General features: G+C 41.0%; 1 protein-coding gene across 4 annotated transcripts in view; it reads left to right on the top strand.

Annotated features, from left to right (window-relative positions):
• foxp4 (forkhead box P4) overlaps positions 1-22,544 on the top strand; it is a 169,918-nt gene that overhangs the window by 85,704 nt on the left and 61,670 nt on the right. For all 4 annotated transcript variants that reach the window (XM_036559387.1, XM_036559388.1, XM_036559390.1 and 1 more), the window contains exon 4: positions 15,309-15,431. In XM_036559387.1, coding sequence (XP_036415280.1) covers positions 15,309-15,431 — 123 coding nt within the window. The remainder of the gene's footprint in view (positions 1-15,308; positions 15,432-22,544) is intronic.

The following is a 22,544-nucleotide window of genomic DNA, read 5'->3' as shown; positions in this document are numbered from 1 at the left end:
TTAAATGATTAAAATAATGTTATTGAATGGTAAAAGATATACTGTCGCTTATTTTTTCCACTCGTGTAGCTGTAACTACAATACACTACTCTGTAAATGGAAAAATCTATCTTTAGGGTCAAATTTCAGCAAGTCAATTTGATTCATCAGGATTACCTAAATAAAAATAATACTATTAATCACAATTAATTATTTTAGTTAATTGATAACCCAAATTTACAACTTATTTATTTATTTATTTCAACCTTTCCCGTCTGGGTGAGATCAGGTTTCGCCAAAAGTATAATTTTGTGTGGGGGCAGTGGCGTGTGCCAGGGGCATACAAACTCACTTGGCAGGAATAGACCACACACACACGTTAATGCATACTCACCGCATATATATATATATATATATATATATATATATATATATATATATATATATATACACCCACAGAAAAACACACACACGTGGCTCTAGCCACATATCCATTGGTAATTGAAAAGGGGGGAAAAGTGTCCTCTTTTCATGTATTATTGAGGACCTCGTTTAATTAAAAAAATGAAAAGACTCATTAGAGACATGCTAATTAGTTTCCTTCTCCTGCGCACTAACAGAGAGGCTGCGTCGCCACCGCTCCATTGTGCACACAGAGTGCCACATTTAAATGAGCTGATGGAGAGATGTGTGTCTCCAGCTGGCACGCCTCTCTCTTCTTCTCCTTCCCTCACTCTCTTTTTCTCTTTCACATAATCACTCACTTCTCTTCCTCCGGTCAAGCATGCTGTGTTCCTTTCCTATAGCGTCGCTAACACGCTAAAACTTTCAAAGTACTTTAACCTCGCCAAGTATCTGGTGCTTCATGTTTTTCTTTTTCTTTCTCACGCCGTGGTTTTGTTATGGAGATGTCCGCTTTAGCGCAGGTCATGTGAAGTGTTCTTCAGCCGCATTTCTTTCCAGCACACACACACACTCTCATCGAAACCTCTGATCAAAAAAAAAAAAAGACATCCGCATTGGACGTGGACGCTTTTCCCTTGAACTCTGGCTTTCAGGAACGATTCGGTTTTTTGTCCATTAAGTGGAACTGCTTAGTTGGAACTTTTTCGTTTTCTTTGGTGTGAAGAGAGAGGGGAGGGAATTGTAGAAAAAGACTGATGGAATGAAAGAGAGAGAGACAGAGAGAGAGAGGGAGCCATGGAGGAGGGAGAAGAAATGTCCAGGGCAAGCAGTGGCCGGCCGTTTCGGAGTTTGGGTTTCGGAGCAGCCGAGTGTGAAAGTTCCATTTTTTGAAGTGAAACATGAGTGAAACGAGCAATGAAGGCCAGTCGATAATGGGCTTTTATACTTCCCCCCGCTACCGTCAGCCTCTCTCTTGTGTTCTACTGGAAATTTGTTGTCATTTTTATTCTGGGGCAGTGGGGCGTTAGATAGAGGCATGAGGGTGTGGATGTGTGTGTGTGTCTGTGTGTGTGTGTGTGAGACGAGCGCAGAAAAGCAGGAGCCTAATGGAAGAAGGAGGGGGGGGGTGTTGGAGGAGGAGGTGGAAAAGGGGAGTGGGGGGGGGCGGATTTTCCACTTGAACTTGCTCTGCTCGGGGCATTCGCACAACGTTGCTTTTTCATTTGTCCAAACGCTGTCGAAAAAGTGCTCCCTGGGCACTGTGCTGGCCGAGGTTGCTTTGGACTGGCCGTGAGTAAAGCAAGTGACAGCCCAAAAGCCCCCAGCGACTGGCTCTCATTACTTACTGTGGCTCTGCTTACCCTGCCTAAAGCACTATTAAACATAGACACACCCTCAAAAAAATTGGACCCAAAAAAATGTAGGGGGGATAGTCAGATTGCAGTGTTTTAAGCTTTTTTTGCAATACATATTGTAACATTTGATAAAGAACTCAAGAATTACCCATAAAAAATCCCCACACCCTTAAATTTATGGCGGATGCTTTTTTCCAAAGCAACTTACAATTTTAATCATATTACAGATGTAGGCAAATGTAGTGTTAGGAGCCCCAGTGACTCTTTTTGGTGTTAACTACCATACTATACCAACCACTCAGAAAAAAGGTCACAAATGGTTCTTTGAGTGATTCCGTAGAACAGGGGTGTTCATGCATAGAACAACCACTTTTGGTTTCCTTAAGAACCTTTTAAAGGTTCAAAGAACCTTCACATAGTGTAAGAGTTTGTTACCAACTTAAGGGTTCCTCTGAGAATCATTACAGTATGTATAAATTATTTGAAAAGTTCTTTACACTCATTAAGATTATTGTGATGGTCATGTGAATTACTTGATTGATCAAAACACCTAAAGAAGCTTATCTGGATCTATGATGCTCATAGTACACATTTAATAATAAAATAATCTGGTAAAGAGTTTATTTGCATACTGTAGCCGTCTGCAATATCAGTATTGCTGAGGTCAGTATCACAATATTTATCAACTCACCTACTGTAGAGATAGGGAGTCGTTTCTAAAAAGATGCAGGACTGTATGCATCATGCCTGATTTTGTCTGGGTCTTTTTTTTGTATTATGGATCCACCTGGTCCCTGGAGCCTTTCATCACAGCCGTTATTAACATGACAGCCCTCTTCAGCAGCGTGTCCCCACTCAATAGAGACCCTTCACTCTCCACAAGCTGCCTAATATCTTCCAGCCTGTTTGAAGGTGGCGGTATGGTGGTTTAAATGCTCCCCCTTCTTTCTCACTGACCTGCTTGGGCCTCCCTCATCGGTTGCACCTGAGCAATGTGACCTTTTGGCCTTTTTTGAGGATTAGGGGGAGGTGGATTTTTTCAGTGGTACAATGCTGGTATTTTGGTCTTCTCTCTTAAAGGAATACCCCAGCATTTTTCAGTCTACTCTCTACCTGCTAGTTCCAACCACAGTTTGTCACATCTGCTTCAGATTATTAACTTCTTCAGAAGTCCTTGATTGGCTAGATAAGCTGCGTTAGTGTTAGGTAAAGGGGAGGTGGGTGGGGGGAGCATGTTAGATGCAGTTTCTGAAACCATGTGAACACAGTGTAAGTGCAGGTAAACTCATAATGATCAAATTAAAAATATTAATTACATTAAAAATCTAAATATAAAAATATTGATGGTAAAATAGCCATATGGGAGATGGAGGTTAAGTTGAAAAATTCCTCAAATATGTTGGTGTCACAAATGCTATGCTAACAGCAAAGAATATGTGTTCTGTACAGGGTTGTGAGATAAATGTTGAGGGTCATTTCTAAGGTGGTTCAGGCACTAGTACATAGATCTGCATAGATTTCTGAAGTATCTGAGTATATCTGAGACATCTCCATTTGATTTAACATAAAACATGATAGCAGCTGCTTGTGTCTCAACATTTTTGGTGGTCGTACCTTCAGCACAGTGATCAGCAAATGATACAGAATTTATTTCATTTTTTATTCTGAACTACACATGCCGTTCTTTTTAGATCCATTTAAGTTAACCAGTACTAATATCACATATCTGTGTATTGAAATTACTGCACCCAACTCAACTGTGCACCTGCAAATCACAAGATAAAAACTGCAGGCTTACAGTGTCCTGTTGCTCACTCTTTACACCACCATGCACCCCCCCCCTCCCTCCCCCCAACCATCACCCCACTACCACTCCCCCCTCCAGCCTATTCAAGTGGGCCTCAGTGCCCCCCTCCTCTGGCCTCTCTCTTCTCCTCACCTCTGGCCCTGGTAGTTGGTATTCCTTAGCACAGCGCAGTAACGGCAGGCTGTGTAAATGAGATGTGACGGCTTGTTTACCGGCTAGAGCCCACCGAGAGGAGGCTGATGAGAACCAGCGTGAATAAACAGATCATAATGCCTATGAGCAAAAAGCACAGGTACCCTGCAGAAAGACAGAGAGCGAAGGGGTGCAAGAGAGTGAGTGACTAGTAGTGAAGGAGACAAAAAGTGAGTGAAGTGTGTGTGTGTGTGTATGTGTGTATTTGTTTTCATACATTGCCAGGACAAAACATGTTCTCACATTGCAGGAAAACCAGAGAAAAATCTACAACGTGAGGACATTTTACAAAGGCTACACATTTCACTGGTTAAAACTGAAAGGACAAAAAAAGTGCTCAAGGGGAAAAACATACCTACTCAGATTTCTTTACAGTGGTAGTGATAGGAAATAGGGGTCACAATGTCTACAACACAAATATAGCCATTTTATTTACTATCCAAAATGACCAGTATACATATGCATGTCTACTTAGTTTTTATATGTAATGCTGATGATAGTAAAATAGCAATAAATCTGAAGAAACAGGTTTTTTTTGGGGAGCCTTACTACTCCCTGCATGTACCTCTCCACCATGAATGTCCTTTTAAAAAATACATTTTAGGCCAAAAACTTACCTCAAAACGATCGGAAAACAATGTTTCTACATCAGGCAGCATATTTGTAACTATTTCACGTAGTATATTTCTGTAAGGTAGCTTTTAGAGACCTTAAATACTGCAGACATCTTGAACATATTGATGCTTATAGACGCTAGTATTTACTTACATCTAGTAATTATAATTAATTATAACTAATTATATTTATCTTTTTAATGACACAGTTGATTAGTGTTTAGATGTCCTAAATATATTATTCACAGTAACAGTACAAATCAACATATTGCCCATGTCTAATACATAATACATGTTGGACATATGAATGACCCAATGTCCTGACATTGCATAAAAACAAGTATACGTACATGTGGGTGTGTGTAGGCCGTCCACTCCTCCCTCAGTGAGGTGGGTAATTCTTTCTGACAGGGATAAACAGCACTGGGATGTTGTACCTAGTGCGCGGCGCTGAGGTGTGTGTGTGTGTGTGTGTGTGTGTGTGCGCTACTTCTTCAGCTATCTCCTTGTCATTTTTTCAATTATCTGCCCCACTCCCAGGTCCCTAGGCACTGCTGGTGAGCTTGAAGACAGATCATTTAGATGGAGTGTGCTGTTTATATTTTGATTATATGTTCCTTTCTCCCCCATCGCTCTCTATTTCAGAGCCACACACACACACCACACAGACACAGTGACTGCAGCAGTAGCAGGCGGGCTCAGGGGCTTGTTAAAGCCGCATGCATCAGGGAGAATTACTCTGGCAGTAAATTCATCCTCTTGCTACGGAGCGTGCCACAGAGGGACAGTTGTGTTCATTTTCTCACCACTATCTGACAGTCTGTCTCTGCTGCGTGAAACAACCTGCTTGTGTGAATGTGTGTGTGCGCAAGCATATATCAGCTAAGGTTTTACAGGTAGATGACTACACTTCTGTTTCGACTTTACAATATGAGTTGGCATGCACTAGTAACTTAAAGTAATATTCCAGCAACCTAATTTTTGCAAACTAATCTCTAATCTGCAGCATACAGTTGATTACCATGAGCAGTGATTTCCCTGTACTTCACTTGTGAAATGTGACTTTTTGTGGCCCATCAGTTTGGGTCATAAATCTCAAAACTGAATCAAAAAAGCGAGAAAAAAATACTTCTGTGATTTATTCTAACTTCTGTTAGCACCACTATGGAAGTAGAACTATGTTAGCATGAAGCTAATGGAGGTTCATGTGAAAAATGTATGGCTATTCTGGATTAGACACAAATATTAAAATCTTATAAAAGACATTCCAGGTTTATCTAAAACTTGTAAAAGAGATTTTAATGTATATTTCATATTAATTTATAAAAGCCATATCAACATATATTTCATGTTACTATTTTGGCAAGTGACATCTCTAGGACTTCTATAATTGCACCTGTTGGCAATCAAAGTGTGATTGGTTTATTGGTCAGTTCATCACTAGTCTGCGGTTCAGCTCCTGAAGTCCTAACCAATCTGAGAGCTAACATGGCTGTATCTACCTAGATACCACTGAGAAAATCCTGGTTGAATCATTTTTAATTGGGTGATTTAAGAATGCCAAGTACTACAACACTTGTAGCTTATACAATGAGCTTAATGATTCTATTAAAGAAAAACTACAGACGTGTTTTTTTTTTATTTCACAGGAATTATTAGGCCTTTTCTGGAGGCCTAGAAGGCCCTGAGGGTTCCCCTCTACTATACTTAGGAAAGAAAAAAAACTGTTGACTTAAAACATACAATAGAAGACAATAGGCAGGGTCTGTAATGGAAATCAATGAGCATTTGCTTCAGCACCTGCACTTTAACTTCTACTATGAGCAAGTTTTTAGTTGAAAGTTTTCTGCTCCTTTTCAAAGCACAGAGAAATGTGTTTTTGTTTATTGTTTAATCGACTGTACAGATGTGGCAAATAGAGATTAGGTTGCAAAACGCTGGAGTATTCCTTTAAACGTGCTTCATGTCATAATTCTTGCTGGATGTCTAGGCGCAGTTCTCCCGCAGTCTTTAAAGCACTAGACCTTCATGGCCTTCTCTAAATTCACCAACTTTAAGCGCCATTTATCAGATTTTCCCCCCTCTTTATATGGACGAGTATATTATTCCTCTCCAGCAATAAAAAACCTTTCAAGAACTCAGCCAGTCCCAATTACGGCTTTATGGAGCTGATTCGCCACGTCTGTTCAAAGTTTAGGCGCATGTTTTTATGCGCGCTAGCTGCTGGCTTTCTCCCCCTCCCTTCCTTCTCCTTCCCTCCCTCTCTTGATTGTGTGTGTGTGTGTGTGTCTCTGCGTGTGTGGATGCGCATGTGTGTATGTGTGTATGCACCACAGCCCTACGTGTGATAATTACCCCGTAATGTGGAATGGCAGAGAAACCTCTAGAGAATGGAGATGTATTCATCATCCATTTATTTAAATACCATAATTTAGTGTACCGCTCATTACCGCCTAGCTGACCTTTTCTGAAGAGAACGACTCTCCCCATCCCTCGGTCCTCACACCGTTGCTCACTGCACCTATTTTTTTCCCCCAAATTCTAATAAAGAGAGGCAAGAAAGAAAAGCATTATCTGCAAGGCATTATCTGCAAGGGTTTACCAGTAAATTCTCCATTCAGCTACTTAGTGAGTCCTATGTTAAATTTGCTTCAAAAGATTTTTGTTGATGATGTTATTTCGAAGCTTCATTGGTTTCACATTGGTAATTTCTACCAAATGTCAGCTGGGCTGTATTGCTAAAATTTATTACAGTATTATCAGATTTCATGTGAAGTCAGCTCAGATGTGATGTCAAGTTATGTACATAGTGCAACTGGCTTAATTCATCTTTACATGACCTTTTTCCAGCCTCTTTGTGTCCCTTTTAATTAAACGGGCTGTTTTTGTTACTGTGCCTTTAAGACTAGTATATGTAAATGAGCCATTCTGATTGGCTGCCTCTTTCCAAAAGCAGGCCAAGCTGTAACACTACAACTTCAGTATAAACTGCTGTAGGTGGACTTTTGTAAATGTGAATAGGCAGATAGATGTAAATGTAAAGATTTTTGTGACATCATATGAGCCCTGTAATCACGTCAGTGACCTCATGCTTTCTGAGGATTGGTATTCTTTACTAAACGAAGGCCTACAAACCTGACATAGCTGGTTATGAGTGGACAGTTTGGTCCATGTTATATGTTCTGCTTCTCCTAAAATGACGCCCAAGTGAACCTTGTTCTAAACATTAACCAAAAGAAACTAGATTTCCACAAAAGTCCTTTAGTGTTTTGTATATATTTTGAATGTTTTAAAACAATCAAAAGCTCTCAGCAAACGACACACTGTTAACTAACTTTTGATCTATCAATACTGCTAAAACTTGAATCAGTATTGTTGTGTGACACCAGTACAGCTATAGCAATACATGTGTAATACATAATATTTATCGTTTTAAAGAAAATTCCACGTGTATGTGTATGCACATTTTTAAAAATATACATAATTCAATCAATGAGACATAAAGCCAAAACAAACTCATCCTCTTGATTTTTTTACGGTGGTGGCTATAGAAACCAGGGATTGTGATGTGTGCAAACAAATATAGCCATTTTGTTTACTATCCAAAATAACCAGTCAATAATACGCCTGTTTTAGAGGTTTTAAACGCATCAGACGTCTGGGTCCTATTACCACCACTGTGAACAATTCTGACTTAGTTTGTCTAGAGTGGATCTTTTTACATTAAACCACTCTCAACGACTTTGTTTACTTCTTAACCATTTAATTATGCAGACGTTTTGAAAAGTCGTGGAATTCCCCTTTAACAAAAGACATTTTAGTGATTGTTTTTTCCAGCAAGTCATGAATCTTTCTTAACGATTCATCACCAACTACTCAGTCCAGCACAACCCTGCTCTTTTTTTTTAAATTTACTCTGAACCTGAAGTAGCCGAATCCATTCCTAAATGCCTAATAATTTGAGTGGTCGCTTCATTAGGGTGGCGCGGATTATAATTTGTGGACAGGCATTATGAAGCTGCATACATTTACAGTAATGGAATATAATAGAGTGCAGTAGCGTGGATGGACGACGATCAGAATTCTCGCTTTTAAGAGCGGGTCGGTTTTTAGCTTAATGAAAATGAAGCGTTTGGCACTCGGACAGCGCATTGTGCTGAGGAGTGATGTATTAAAATGTACTGGGCAGGAAATTCTCTTGTTCGGAGTTTGACCCCCATATAAAAGCATGCCACAGTGGGATCTGGACGTAGTGTCCAGCTCGGTGGGGTCGCGGGAGCTTTGCATCATTGTCCTTGTGCCTTGATTAATAAGAGTAGAATGGGTCGGTATGAAGAATCGCGATTCATCAAGGGCGCGAAAAAAAAAAGGATGAGATTAGAACTCATTGAAATGCGGGTTACATCTCCACTTCTTCCTTTATGACCCTCTGGGACGCATCACTCTTCTTCTTCTCTCTCGCTCTCTCCCCTGCCCTCCCTTTCTCTCTTTCTCTTTCCTTCCCTCGCTCCCTCGTTTCCACTCTCCTCCCTTTGTTAATCAGTTAAACTTGCTCTTCAAACAGCTCCTCTAATTACTGTTCCTCGCTCTCTGCAAATGCCCATCTCCCCTGCTGCTGTACTCTCTTTCTCTCTCTCTCTCTCCCTCCGTCTCTGTCTCTTTCTCTCTGTGTCTTTCATCTTTCTCTCCGTCTCTCTCTCTTTTTCTCTCTTTCTCTCTGTCTCTGTCTCTTTCTCTGTTTACCTCCTTCTTATTTTCTCTATCTATCCTTCTGTCTCTCTCTCTGTCTTCTTTCTCTCCGTGTCTTTCTCTTTTCTCTGTCTCTCTCTCTCTTTCTCTGTCTCTCTCTGTCTCTCTCTCTGTCTACCTCTTTTGCATTTTCTCTATCCTTCTCTCTCTCAGTTCCATTCTCTCTCTCTCTCTCTCTCTCTCTCTCTCTCTCTGTCATTCATTCTCTCTCTCTGTCTGTCCCTTTCTTTCTCTCTCTCTCTCGGTCCCTTTCTCTCACTTTCTGTCACTTAGCTCTATTGTTTATTCTTTTCTCCATTTGTATTTCTCCCCTTTCTCTCCTCCCCTCTTTCTTCCTGTCCTCTTTCTTTCTCACTTTTCTTTCTCTCCATCTCTGTTTCTGTCTCCTCTCGCCCTCTAACTGTTCTTTCTGTTCATCTCTATTCTCTGCTCTTATTTCTTTCACTTTCTTCCCCTTTCTCTTATTTTTTTCTCTCTATTCTCTGTCTCTCCCTCTCTGTTTTGTCTTTCTGTTTTTCTGTCTCATTTTTTCTCTTCTCTCTCTCCATTCCCCTTTCTTCCCTTCTCTCTCTGGCTCTCCTTTCGTTCTCTCCTTCTTTCTCTACTTTCTACTCTTTTCTCTCTAGCTCTCTTTTCCTTTCTCTCCTACTCTCTCTTCTTTCTCTCTCACCCTCTTCGTTCTTTCCTCTCTCTACTATCTACTTCTTTCTTTTCTTACTATCTTTCCTTTTGTCTATTTCTCTGCTTCACTTTTTTCCACTCTTCTTTCTCTCCCTTCTCTATTCTCTACTCTTCTCTCTCTCTCTCTCTCTCTCTCTCTCTCTCTCTCTCTCTCTGTCTCTCTGTAGGAGTTGACCTCTGTCAGTAGAGTGGTATGTGTGGACAGTGCTGGTGAATCTTAATGGCAGTGGGACGCTGCAGAGGTGCCACAGGCACTGCCTCATTAAGAGACAATTTCAGATGCTCATGGAGACGGCTTTGGTGGGGGTGGTGGGGGGTATCAAACACACACACAAGCACACACACTCACTGGCACAAATATATGCCTAGAATTCACAAAACTCTGGTATCTCTCTCTCTCTCTCTCTCTCTCTCTGCTCTACAGTCTGTAATTGTAGAACTGTAAAGTGCACCTATAAGATAAGTGGACCAGTTAAACTGAATAATTAGTAGTCCACCAATGAGTGAGTATAATTGCACACAAACACAGTCCCTGTTTTTATTTACTTAATGTACTTTACTTATTTACTAGCTAATGCAGGAATTCAGAACACACTAGAGGATGGCCTGATCCTGTCCTTTCCTTGTGGGTGCTGCCAGCCTGCAGACTCAGACATAAAATGCTGAGTGCGCACACACTGAAACAGGCGGTTGGAGAAAGTGAGTGAGTGAATGAGCGAGCAAGTAAGGCAGTGAAAGAAAGGCGTGTTTTTGTGTGCTTGTGGATCAAGAGGTGCTCTACTCTCCCTGAGGGCTTGGCCTGTGTTTCAAAGGCTTTGGCCAAGGCCTGTGTGTAGTACTGCTGCTGAAAGCCTCCTGAAAGCTAATGCTCTAACTAACAATACACCTCTAAAGCCTCCCTCTCTTTCTTTCTCTCTCTCTCTCTCTGTACGTATCTCTCTCCCTCATGACACGTGGAGACAATGCCTTTTGTCTCTGTTTTGAAAGCAAGTACAGTAGAGGGAGTATTGGAGCTTGATTATGCTCACCTAGGCCCTCGCTGCCTTATGCTAATCTCGCATACATCTCTGTCTCTCTCCCTCTCTCTTATTTTTTTAAAATAACATTCACTGCAAAAGGAAAGAGAGGGAGAGAAAGAAATGGGGGGGGGGAATTAAATGCATTTAATAAATGCCTGACTTCAAATGGTTGGAGGTTTTTTGGTCTCCTCTATTACAAGGCCCATTCAGCTCCAAATGAAAGGCGGTGGGATGGAGGGATTGGGGGGTGGGGGAGGCTAGGAGAGAGAAAATCATTTATGGTGTGAGACAAAGCCGAATGAAAATATAATTCGGCATTGTGCACGGCCTTTTGTCAGCAGCCGTCAAGCGGCTAATGGCGACGCTTTTGTTTTCGCGCAGCAGCTCCCGAAACCGCAGTGTCGAATTGCACGGCCGCGTAATGGCCCGCCTTTGTGGTATTAGATTATAGGGGCAATTAACGGCGTCAAACCTTAACAACTCGGCATTCAGCCGGGCCGTCAGGGCCGCCGCCGCTGCCGCAATGGAAGGTGTTATAACTCCGGTAATTATTACGCCCGCAACTCCGAAATGTCAATGAACGTGTGTATAAAATAAAGTGTATGGGTTGTCGGTGGCGGAGAATGGGACGCGGAAGAGGGATTAATTATGGGGTTGCGTTTCGGGAGCCGAGCCCTGGTGACAAGCGGCAAATTGGCGCGCTGCCAAACGCCTGGCATCCTACAGCAAATCCCGCCCCCACCCCACCTGAATATCATCCTACCCGGCTTAACTGAGCTGGCACATACATACAAACACGTGTGCATGCAGCCGTCCAGCCCGACCCTGGTTCCACGAACCTTTCTCAGTTTGAATAGACCCTATCCCGGTGCGGTCTCTGTTCCACTACTTTCCACTACTCTCACTCTTTGACTAACTGGTGCAGTCTAGGGGTGGGCAATATGACAATATTTACTGTTATCTTGGTAAATTAAATATCGAAGAATCCTATTGTGATATTTCAGTCGTATTTCCCATCCCTGTTGCAGTCTGTTCTGAAGTAGTGGATATGTAACTAGCTTACCACCCCCCCCCTCTGTTATGTTGCAGTTGTTTTGGTTTGCTAGTGAGTTAGTAAAAACCAACTGCTAAAATGCTTGATGTGATAGTAGCGAAAAGCTGAAATCTAACAAATCGCAACTACCGTAAACTACATAAATATAACCTATTGACATTAACTCCATACTGTCATTTCACTTCAGTTGTACTATGACTGTAACATTAACTATTTTTACATATGTACATTTTTGATTACTAATCACTGTGTGGCAAATTTAGTTCCAACTAGGTTAATTAAAATAGCTGTTGGCAACATTAACGTTACCAGGATCTCTAAAGAACCATACAAGCACTCATACAGAGTTGTGTGACTCTTGTGACATTTTGTTTTTAATTTTTTCGAATTCTTGAAGAGAAAAGGAGATTAATTTTCATGACAGTTCAGAAGTGAAGTTCCCTGCAAATACTTGCATCTGAATTGCACATACAGCAATAGTGAAACTTTAAGTGAGTATACCAAATCTTAATCCAGCAGTATACTTTGGAAGACAATGACATTTTCAAGCAAAACCACATCTTTTTGGCCAAAACAACACAGCAGTACAGTTTGTACAGAGCTTCTAATCACCGAAGATCTCCACTGACTGTGATTGGTCCTCTACACAAAGTCTTTTAACGATGCTGAGATGTAGTTCTCTTTACGTGCGCTTACAACCTTGTTGTCAGATTTTGTTTAGTTCTTACAACGTTTGAAGTGAACTGCCAGCTTTAGTGGTTTACTAGTGGGTATAAGGCAAAAACCTGCATATCACGTAGCCACCACCTCTGATTCAGAAGCTCTAATTGGAGAGCTCTCGATTGCTTGAACTTTTTGCCTGAACTCACTTAGGTAGCCTGCCAGATCTCCTGTAGGGAACCGTATATCAAAATGGCCTGGCACTTAACACATTTATCATATTTAACCTTCGTTTAATAGCAGCCAGACATCGCCATCAGAGATATGATATCATCTTCGCTCAGTGAAGCCCGGACTTGCCTGAAGTTGCCACGGCAAACATGGGCCTGATAGAATGGCTCCGCATGACTCACGCCAATCCAATCCAGCGTCGCATCTCCACTCCAAGCGTGTCGTCCACACATACACACAGACAGACATATACACACAGGCTAAGGGAGTGTGTAATGTTGTCTCTTTGTCTCTGTCAGTGCTTCCTCACCTCTTTCCCCTCCACTAGAGGGATTTCGTGATTGAGTGTGTTAGGTTATGGATGGCTTGTTTGATCACGATACGGCGGTTTACAATAAAGGATTGGACAAGGCCCGCTGCTCGCGCTCCTCAACTGATAACCACACGCCTCCGGCTTCAAGCGAGAGAGACTTTATCCTTTTCTCAGGATGAGAGAGATAGAGTGAGCGAGGGAGGGAGAAAGAGAGGGAGAGAGAGAACAAGTGTGTTCGTATTTACCACCAGTCTTGTTTACAAAGTCAAATCAGACCTTTACAGATTTAATTGGCCACTGACAGCGCTCTTTCTCTCCCTCTCTCTCACTCTCTCTCTCTTTCTCTCTCTCTCCCTCTCTCTTTATCTCTCCCTCTTTCTACTCCTCCTTACATGCCCCTCAGGCTTTGAATAGATAGACTGCTCAAAATAAGCGCACTCAAGCGTTGTCTCAAAACAAATGAATGCAAATGTCATCTTGGACCGGCAGTGGGCTGGGAAGTTCTCGCAGCTTTCTTCCGTCTTTTTTTTTGTTTTATGTCCCTCCTTCGTGAAGAAAACGCTGATGAATGTATGTGTTATAGGGATTGTAATTCGGGCTCATATATCTGGCTTCAAGCAGCCATTGCCTGTAAATAGCTTTATTTTTATTGAGCAGTCGCAGAGACATGATCAGTTATGGCCCTTGAGCAGTAAATAGGAAAATAAATGGGACACCACGGAGCAGCTAAGCTGCGCTATGTGTGTGCGTGTGTTCTTGTGAATGATGCTGGTATTCGAGGAAGTGGTTCACAGCCTGCGGTGGAGGAAACTGCTAGTCCGCTAACTAAAAGCTGCCCAAACGCTCAGTGTGGCCAGGTCCGCTGGCTTGAAGCGGTCAGTCAGCTCGTCCAGGCGGTATGCCTTTGGGGCCTTTTCCAAATTACGAAATCGCAGCTTTGTATGTACTTTTCTCTCTTTTTTTTTCTCTCACTCTGATTCTCTCTGCCTCTGTCTCTTTCTCTCTCTGTCTTTCTTTCTGTCTTCTATCTTTTTCTTCCCTTCACTCTCTCTCATTATATTAATCTCTCTTCTTTCTCTCTCCTTGTCTCTTTTTCTCTTTCTTTCCCTCTTCCCTTCTTTTCTCTTCTTCTGTCTTTTTTCTCTGTCTTACTCTCTATCGCGCTCTCTCTCTCTTTCGCTTCTTATCTTTCTCTCGTTTTCTTGTTCTCCCGTTACTCTTTGTTTCTCAGTCTTTCTTTCTGTCTTTTCTTCTCTTTCTGTCACTCTGTTTCTCTCTTTCTCTCCCTCCCTCTCTTTTTATCTCTCTCTTTCTCTTTCTTTCTCTCTTCTCTTTTTCTTCCCTTCACTCTCTTTCATTTCATTCCCCTCTTTCCTTCTTTTTCTCTCCTTGTCTCTTTCTCTCCTTTTCTCTTTCGTTCCTTCTTCCCTTCTTTTTCTCTACTTCTATCTTTTCTTTTTGTCTCCATCTCTCTCTCTTTCTCTCTCTCTCACTTCTTATCTTTCTCTCATTTTCTTGTTCTCCCCTTTTACTCTTTGTTTTTCTGTCTTCTTTCTTCTCATTCTCTTTTCTTTCTGTCTCTCTCTTTTTCCCTCTCTCTTGTTGTCTGTCTCTCTCTCTCTCTTTTTCTCTCTCTCTCTCTCTCTCTCTCTCTCTCTCTCTCTCTCTCTCTCTCTCTCGGCATATTTGCAGTAAGATAAGCATCACTCCTCTCTTTTTAACGCCTCGCTGTCATCGGGCAAATTGCACTCTCTTTTCCAGACTGTTGCAAGCCATTTCCTGATGATAACGATCTTATCAGATTGTTTGTTATTTTTGCCAAAGACTCGATTCTCTAGATAGCACATCATAATAATATGTTTATTGAAGTAGTTCTGAGTAGATAAGAGTTCATAGCCAAAAGAAAATTTGATCACCGTGATATATGTATATGTACTTTTTTCTCTCTATTTCTTTTTTGGAACAATGGCCAGGTTTATTACAATGGCGACAGTGTGCTGTGCTTTTGAGTCAACAGAACAGTTGTGTTGTGCACGCTTCAGGAATGGCAGAGTTGGAGTTCACTTATTAAAAATAGATTGCTTTCCTTTTAGATGTATGAAAGAGATAGAGAGAGGCGAAATAAAACATTAATTAATACAGACCCACCTTATTCACTCTCTTATGGTCATTGTGTGCATGAGCGACATACAGACACAGATAAAATAATTCAATTTGCTCAGCATCTTTTCTGCTCTGTGATTGGCCAGGTGCCAGTGTCCATGGCGATGATGACCCCTCAGATGATCACTCCTCAGCAGATGCAGCAGATTCTCTCCCCTCCACAGCTGCAGGCTCTGCTCCAGCAGCAACAGGCCCTAATGCTGCAACAGGTAACACACTCACACACACGACCTCACCTTCGCATTCAGTCTCACACGCTCAGACACACACAGTCAAAAAGATGGAGGAACAGAGTAAATTTTACAAACCAAGTTAAAACTCTCTGTGCTCCTGGGTCACAGCTGTGCAACCACTCAGTTGTAGTAATATGGAGCATCTCTGACATGGTGCAGAAGTTGGTTTTCAGTTGAAAAGATTATCATTTTTAGCCACAACCATGCCAGCCTTTACAGCCTGTTGTTAAACATGAAACTAAAGCGTTACTAAAGCGTTAATGCGCTAAATTATTAACGACACAAATTTACTTATTTTTCCATTTTTGACCCTTTGAACCATCCATAGTTCCAGCCTGTCTGGAACGGCAGTTTCCGTTGATGGTTCTCTTGATAAAACTATTTCCAACTACTGCCTTATCCTGAGTTTATTTATCACTAAAGTTTGTCGTGTACAAAATATTATTTATAAGAAAAACACAGGGCTGCTGTAGGCAAATCAGTAATAACAGTAATATTAACACTGGAGGACACCTTTCCACAGACTATGCTGGACAGTGCTCAGGGAGAACTAAGCATAAATCAACAACCTGCAAACCTCACAGTCTAAGAAAAGCAACAGCAAACTGGAAAACTACAGTTTCACTCAAAGCAAGACGTAACATAGCATGAAGCTGCAATCACAGAGGAGTTGGAATGTGCGGCCACTGTTGCTCTCACTGGACATCAGTGTTGAAGAAAAGGTGAAGGCAGTTTACAGTTTTAATGTTCAGGGTGAATTATTGAAGGTAGTAAGTACATTCTTATGAAGCGAATATTGTCTGCTTATATAATTCTAACAAAAAGTCTTTACAGTCAAAGCTAGTAAGACAAATGTAATGAGTTGCGATTAACTAGACAAAATAAAATCATAAATAATAATTTGAATCATTTGACAGCCATAGTGTAGTCTGTTATTTTATGGTGTTTTTACTTGCAAACATACAATGACCACTGAGATACATGGTTCTAAAAAATTGGTTAGGTGGCTCAGACTCTATTTCAGAGAACTGAAACATACTAGACCAAAAGCTCTACAACACAGGGCATAACCAGAATAGATGTGCTAAAGAGCAGTCAGCTGTTTATCCCACTAACTTCCTTTAAATAAACTGAACTGCTTCTCAGACCAGCTGGGCTGACTAAAGGTACAAGTCACTGAGTCGCTTGGAGCTGGAAGCTGGGTGTGCAGTCTTAGCAGGTCAACTGACCACTCTCTTGATGGCCTAACGAAGATCATGATAAAGTTCACACATATAAGGTTTACTCACACAAATTGAGAATTGGTGGGGGGCTAAATATTGTTGTAGGTTTATTTACAGCTAGCCAGGTTGTCCTACCTTTGGCCTGTTTGCAACACATACACGTACAGTGGCAAACACTCATTCCCCTCAGTATACACACACATCTGAGCTCTTTTTAAAAGTTTTAGTTTCATGCTGCTTGAGTGTTCTCCCACACCTCAGCTTTAAGCCGTATTAATTGAGACTCTTAGTGAACGAGGCAGCTTTATTCAGTTTCATTACACATGCTTTCACTGTGAATTAGTTCAGTCAGAGTTACTCTGCCAACTCGGTGCAGAAGCTGAAATTTGTGAAGGAAGTCTTAAACCGATACTCTTTATTACGAACACTGTTCCCTGGGTTTTTATAGAAGCATATAAGCATGTATATGCTTGCAGTAAATGAAGATGCCTTATATTTAGGTGCGATTTCTGTTAAAGGAAGTTTATGTATGAGGCTGTTTAATGTAGGAGAGTAGTTGAAACAGTACGGTTTGATTGCATCCTTATAGACATACACAGAATGATAAGTCTCATGGCTTTGATGTGCTCTGGCACCGTGTCTTTATATGCAGTGTTTATGAGGTCGGGCGACGCCTCCTTTGGCTCATGCATGTACACGTTCGCCTGCTGCTAGCCATGGAAAGCTTATGTTAGTGAGACAGGCATTCTCGCCTGCCTCTTTCTTTCTTCTTCTTCTGTTCTTTGGTAGAATCTCAAAGTGCTCCACCTACTCCCTTTATAGTGACATAGGTTAAGGGTGGATGATATGGCAAAGGAAAGTACTGTGCAAAAGTCAGAGACCTTCCTTCTTTTGTTTAATTTCCAGTCGAAATCTTTTCATGAGATATTTCTAAGGAGAACTGATAAAGTTATATCCACGTGCAGGAAGGATAAAGTCAAAGTCAAATAAATGTAAAAACAGTAGTTAAAAAATCTTTAAAAATACAGAGAGAATGGAACTCCTAACAACCATGCAAGACTTGGTAAACCATCTAAACTGTCACCATCAGATCGTAACGTACCAATCAGCTGCTTGTTATTATGCAGTTTATGCAGTTATTTTGCCATGATTGTTGTTGTTTACAGGCTTTCTAAGGTGGTCTTTTATAATACAGAAAAATGAAAAAAACTTGACACATACCACACACACACGTGTGTGTGTATACATACATACATAAATATATACATTAAATATATACATTATTGTGGTGTAATCACCATATCAATAACATCATTGTATTGCCACCCTTTATTGAAGGTAGTGAAATAGTGGCTTCTGTATATAGTATGGTACATGTCCAGTTGGAACCCATTTGGGATACAGCCTCTCTTCCTCTCACTTTCTCTTTACTGAAGCCTCTACTCTCTCACCCTGTCGCCAGGGGGCCGGGGTGTGGCCCCTGCACCGACAAGAAGAAACAAACACCTCTGTCTCGCACACGTCTCTCAAATATTTAACAACTCTCCCTAAGCTCTGCCCCACAACCACTTAACCCCACAGAAATTAGGTTATCCTGCTCTGCCCCTGATCATTACACGGACAAACTCACTCAAGTACCCCAACACACATACATGTACACACAGAATCACAGAGTGTAGAGATGACATGTTGGTATAGATGGTTATCAGTATCAGGCTGGTATCAGCAGAAAAGGCTGGATTGGAAATCGGAGGAAATAAGATGATGAATCTGGTCCAGTTCTGTAACAGATCCACCCTGTAATAGCACACATTGTGATGTTGTTAGCTGTGTTCTTTATTCCTGTGGGGTTGTAGATTGTTCAAGAGCATGGTAGCCTGCTTTTAGATGTTTCCCTGGGAAACCTGAGTACAGCCTGAGACCTTTCTGTCCTTTAAGTCTGACCTGAACCACATCATCAAGTTTGGAATCAGAATCCCACCTGAGCCCAACAAAATTTGTCCGAACTTGACCCGACCTGAACCACAACATCAGGTTTGGAGTCCAAAATTGACCCAGGCCTTACAGATTTTTGTCTGAACTTGACTCAACATTAACCCCACATCAAGTGTGGAGTCTGAACTTGGCCCGACCCACATTGTCAAGTTTTGAGTCCAGCACTCTTTCACTCTTTCAGTGCTTTCAAACAACATCCCAAATGTTTTTTATTCTAGATAAACTATGCTGTTCTCATGCTGTGCAGTGCTGATGTAACAAGATGTTAGCCTTTACCTGTTTCATCCTAAAACTCTGTTTCTAAACATAGATGTAACATAAAAATGATTTTTGGCTAAATTAACTGTATATAAATGTTCCTTTGGCTGCACTAAACTGTACTTTCCTGAATTGATGTGCTGTTTTATGTACCTGCATCTATTTTCTCACAATCACTGGCTTAATGGACCTCAGTGCTACGTTCAGTCTGAGTGGGTAACCCCAGATTAAAACTGTTTTAAAGTAATGAAAGTAGAGAGTAAGGAGAAAGTAATTTAGTAAGGAATTAAAGTAAAACTAAAGCAAGGGGAAATGCAGGATAAAATCTGTTCAAAGTTGGGCTGTGAGAACCCAAGCATGAAATTTTAACCCAACCTGACACATGTTTGTGAAATGACATTAGAACCTGACATGAACAGTTGGGTTCTGTCAGGTTTGTTCAAATATTTCAAGCTCTAGTTCATCTTAAGTGAAGTGCTTCAGCAACAATACCTCTTTTATATTATTTTAAACGTCAGAAGTTTTTAAAGAAGAAATATCAGACTGGTATCAGTATCGGTGAAGTAATATACACATACGTAAACACTCAACACTCAAGATGTGAACAGAATTGTCACTGATGAAAGAGGGGGTAGTGAAAGAGAGTTGTTTTACATTAAAGAACTTGAAGAACAGTGGAAGTTACAAAAGCCAGTGGATGTTATAATCAGCTGAGGAGGAGGAGGAGGAGGTTGCTTCAGGCAAATCGAAATTGTGTCGAGAAGATCTGACGAATTTATCAGGATGGAAAAGCGTGCTCGCTCGCAGAAATCAAAATTCAGCTGTTTAATAGCAGCTCTTATAGAACTCTTCTCGCTCCATTTTTTAACGAGGAGCATGGATGCAGCGTGTGCATTTTACCTCACCAGTAAAAGGCAGCGCTGTTTAACCAGGTGTTCCGCTATGCTGAAGCTGTTCGCTCTCTCGCTTACATTCACACACATATATGCGCACACACAGTGGTCCATTTCTGCTCTCATTCTAGTGTGTGTGGGAGAGAGAGTGGGCTAAAGCTTTTTTTCCTGTTGTGAATAGCCATACACGTTTGATTATACATACTGCATGCGTATGTGTGTGCTTATACATGCACGAGTTAACCTTTACATCCCGCCAACCCTTAATTACAGCCCAGCTGATATATATTTTTCCACTTTTTTCTGCGCTCTCTGCTATTAAAGAAAGCCAAGGTCACAATAATGGGAATTTTAAGGTGAATGCCTTCTAAAGGCAGTGCAGTTAACGTGAAAGGGGTCCAGTGAATCAAATCATTAAAAAAACCCTTAATTATCCTTTTAATTATTCCCCCAACCGTTCGTCTCCACACGGGCATGAATTAAGAGGGTAATGAGCGGGTGAGTGGGCGCGGGGCCGGCCTGATGGCAGCCAGGCGTGGATTTGCAGCTCCGCCCGGAGAAATGGCCAACATATTGGATCGGTGTGGCTCCAGTGCGTTAAATAGAGTTTTGCCACCGGTCGCACGGTTGGCTGAAGCCTTTCTTTAGATGGCCTGGGCTTGGCGAAGCAGGTAACTCACCTAAAATGTCCTGCAAATCAGTGAAACGATGGATAGTACCTGATATAACAAAAGGTTTTTTTGTGCATGTTCTTCAGGGGAGTTGCTTACCTGTTAAGCTTTATGCTTAATGTTTTGTTTGATTTTTTTTCCCTGAGGTCCATTTTATGTACATTTGTGTTAGGTTTATGTGCAGTTATGTACCATAAACAGTCGTAACTAATATTGTTTTGACTGATATAGGTATATAACAGTTGGCGTGACTGGCTCACTTAAATTATGCCTCACTCTAAAAGCAGTCCAGACTGAAACACTCTTTATAACCTCAGTATGAATGGGCTAAGTTGCTGTAAGCTGAATGGGCAGATTAATTTAAATGCGTAACTTTTTGTGACCACAAAAACAGTGAATTAAAAATAGCTGTTTTTGGAGCTTAGTTTCCACAAAGTATGGACTGTGGAGTGAATGGTGTGTTTTGCAACTCTGATAATGAATACATAAAACTCTTGTATTTCAAAAAAGCATGAACATTTTTCCACAATATGGACCCTTCAAATTGGAGCAAGTATGTTTGGGCTTCATTTGTGACCAGAGATGTGTGCACACCCCCGGTCAGCCCAAGAAAAGTTTTTCTTCGAAGCTTCACAAGGAAAGGAGAGAAAAAGATGAAGAAAAAATAAACTAGGGGTTTTGCTGTCTCCTGCATAGACATCCTGTCTGAGTTTTATGGCCTGGACTTCCTGGCCAACCCCTTTACTTTAGGCCAGTTGGCCTTCTGATGAATGGCTGTCAAAAAAATGTGATGAGTGAACACCCTTCTAGTTGGCTATGCTTTCCTTAAGTGATGCATTAACAATGATGGAGGCCATGACTAAGCAATAAAGCAGACAGCTCTTTCTGGCCTGAGGTGGAGGTCCCTCAATGGAATATGAACCAGGGTACAACACTGCTATTTAAACAATCAAGTTTGACAAGGCGGGAGGAATCAAAATAATATCATTCATTCAAAAAAAGGTTTTGCAACCATATGCAACCACAAGGTTATTCCATGCCAAGTAACTGTAGATCCACGTGACACCCTCTGTTTTCATACAGTGAATAAGCAGGACCTAATGAGCTTATTGTTGTAACATTTTCTCCCCTCTTCTTCTTACTGGCATCCCTGAGGTACCAGCCAGTGGCCCCACCAAATGCCCCCCTGTTTTATGCCCCCGGCCAACACACTCTTCCGTGTCGGACAGGTCATCCATACGAAGTGGAGATTCTAATCTTAATGGGGCTTCCTGGGTAAATTAATAATCTGAAAGGAAAACAAACAGCACCAGGCCATGCTGCGGTCACTGTGGTTTTGGGGAGCGCTGCAGCAGGAGATGTGGCATGACTGTGCAGCCATGTTGGTGCGATAGCCCTGCAAAGCAAAATGTAAATTCCCTAGCATAACAGGACAGGAAATATTAATTAATTAATTTAAGATTTTTCATAAAATTACTTTTTATTTATAAATTACCTAAATTACACATTTTATGTATTTATTTCTATTAATATAGTTTTAGGCACAAAATGTGGAAAATATGTATAGTTGCATTATTTTGTATTGATAAAGTAATATATTTAATTAATTCATTATTACATAAATTTATGTGTATCTGTATTTATTTTTATGTGTTTGTTTATTTATAAATTATTTATTTTAACAAGGAAATATATAGCAAATGCATGTGTAGCTCTGTTATTAAATATTAAAGTATTTGAATTTAAAGGCATTTTAGAGATTTTTAAGAACTATTTTCAGTTTTTTTTTCTTGACTGAGGAACAAATGATGACATTGGTTAACCTGTTTCATCAAGCCTCAGAATTTCTCAACACGGTTTCCTTGGCTTTATTAATAAATAACTGCATTGATGAACAACCTTATTTTCATTGGCACCTGTATACTTTTACAGTCTCTGTATTTACCTTCCATTGTTCAGAAGAATGAAACGCACTCTTCATACACCAGTCCCACACATACACATGCATGCATGCATGCACGCACGCACACACATCTCCCCAAGGCTGTA

Source organism: Colossoma macropomum, unplaced genomic scaffold (genome assembly GCF_904425465.1).
Source record: "Colossoma macropomum unplaced genomic scaffold, Colossoma_macropomum, whole genome shotgun sequence".
Classification (NCBI taxonomy): Eukaryota; Metazoa; Chordata; class Actinopteri; order Characiformes; family Serrasalmidae; genus Colossoma; species Colossoma macropomum.
The sequence above is the reverse complement of the archived record's forward strand: the minus strand, read 5'-3'. Positions and strand labels throughout refer to the sequence as shown.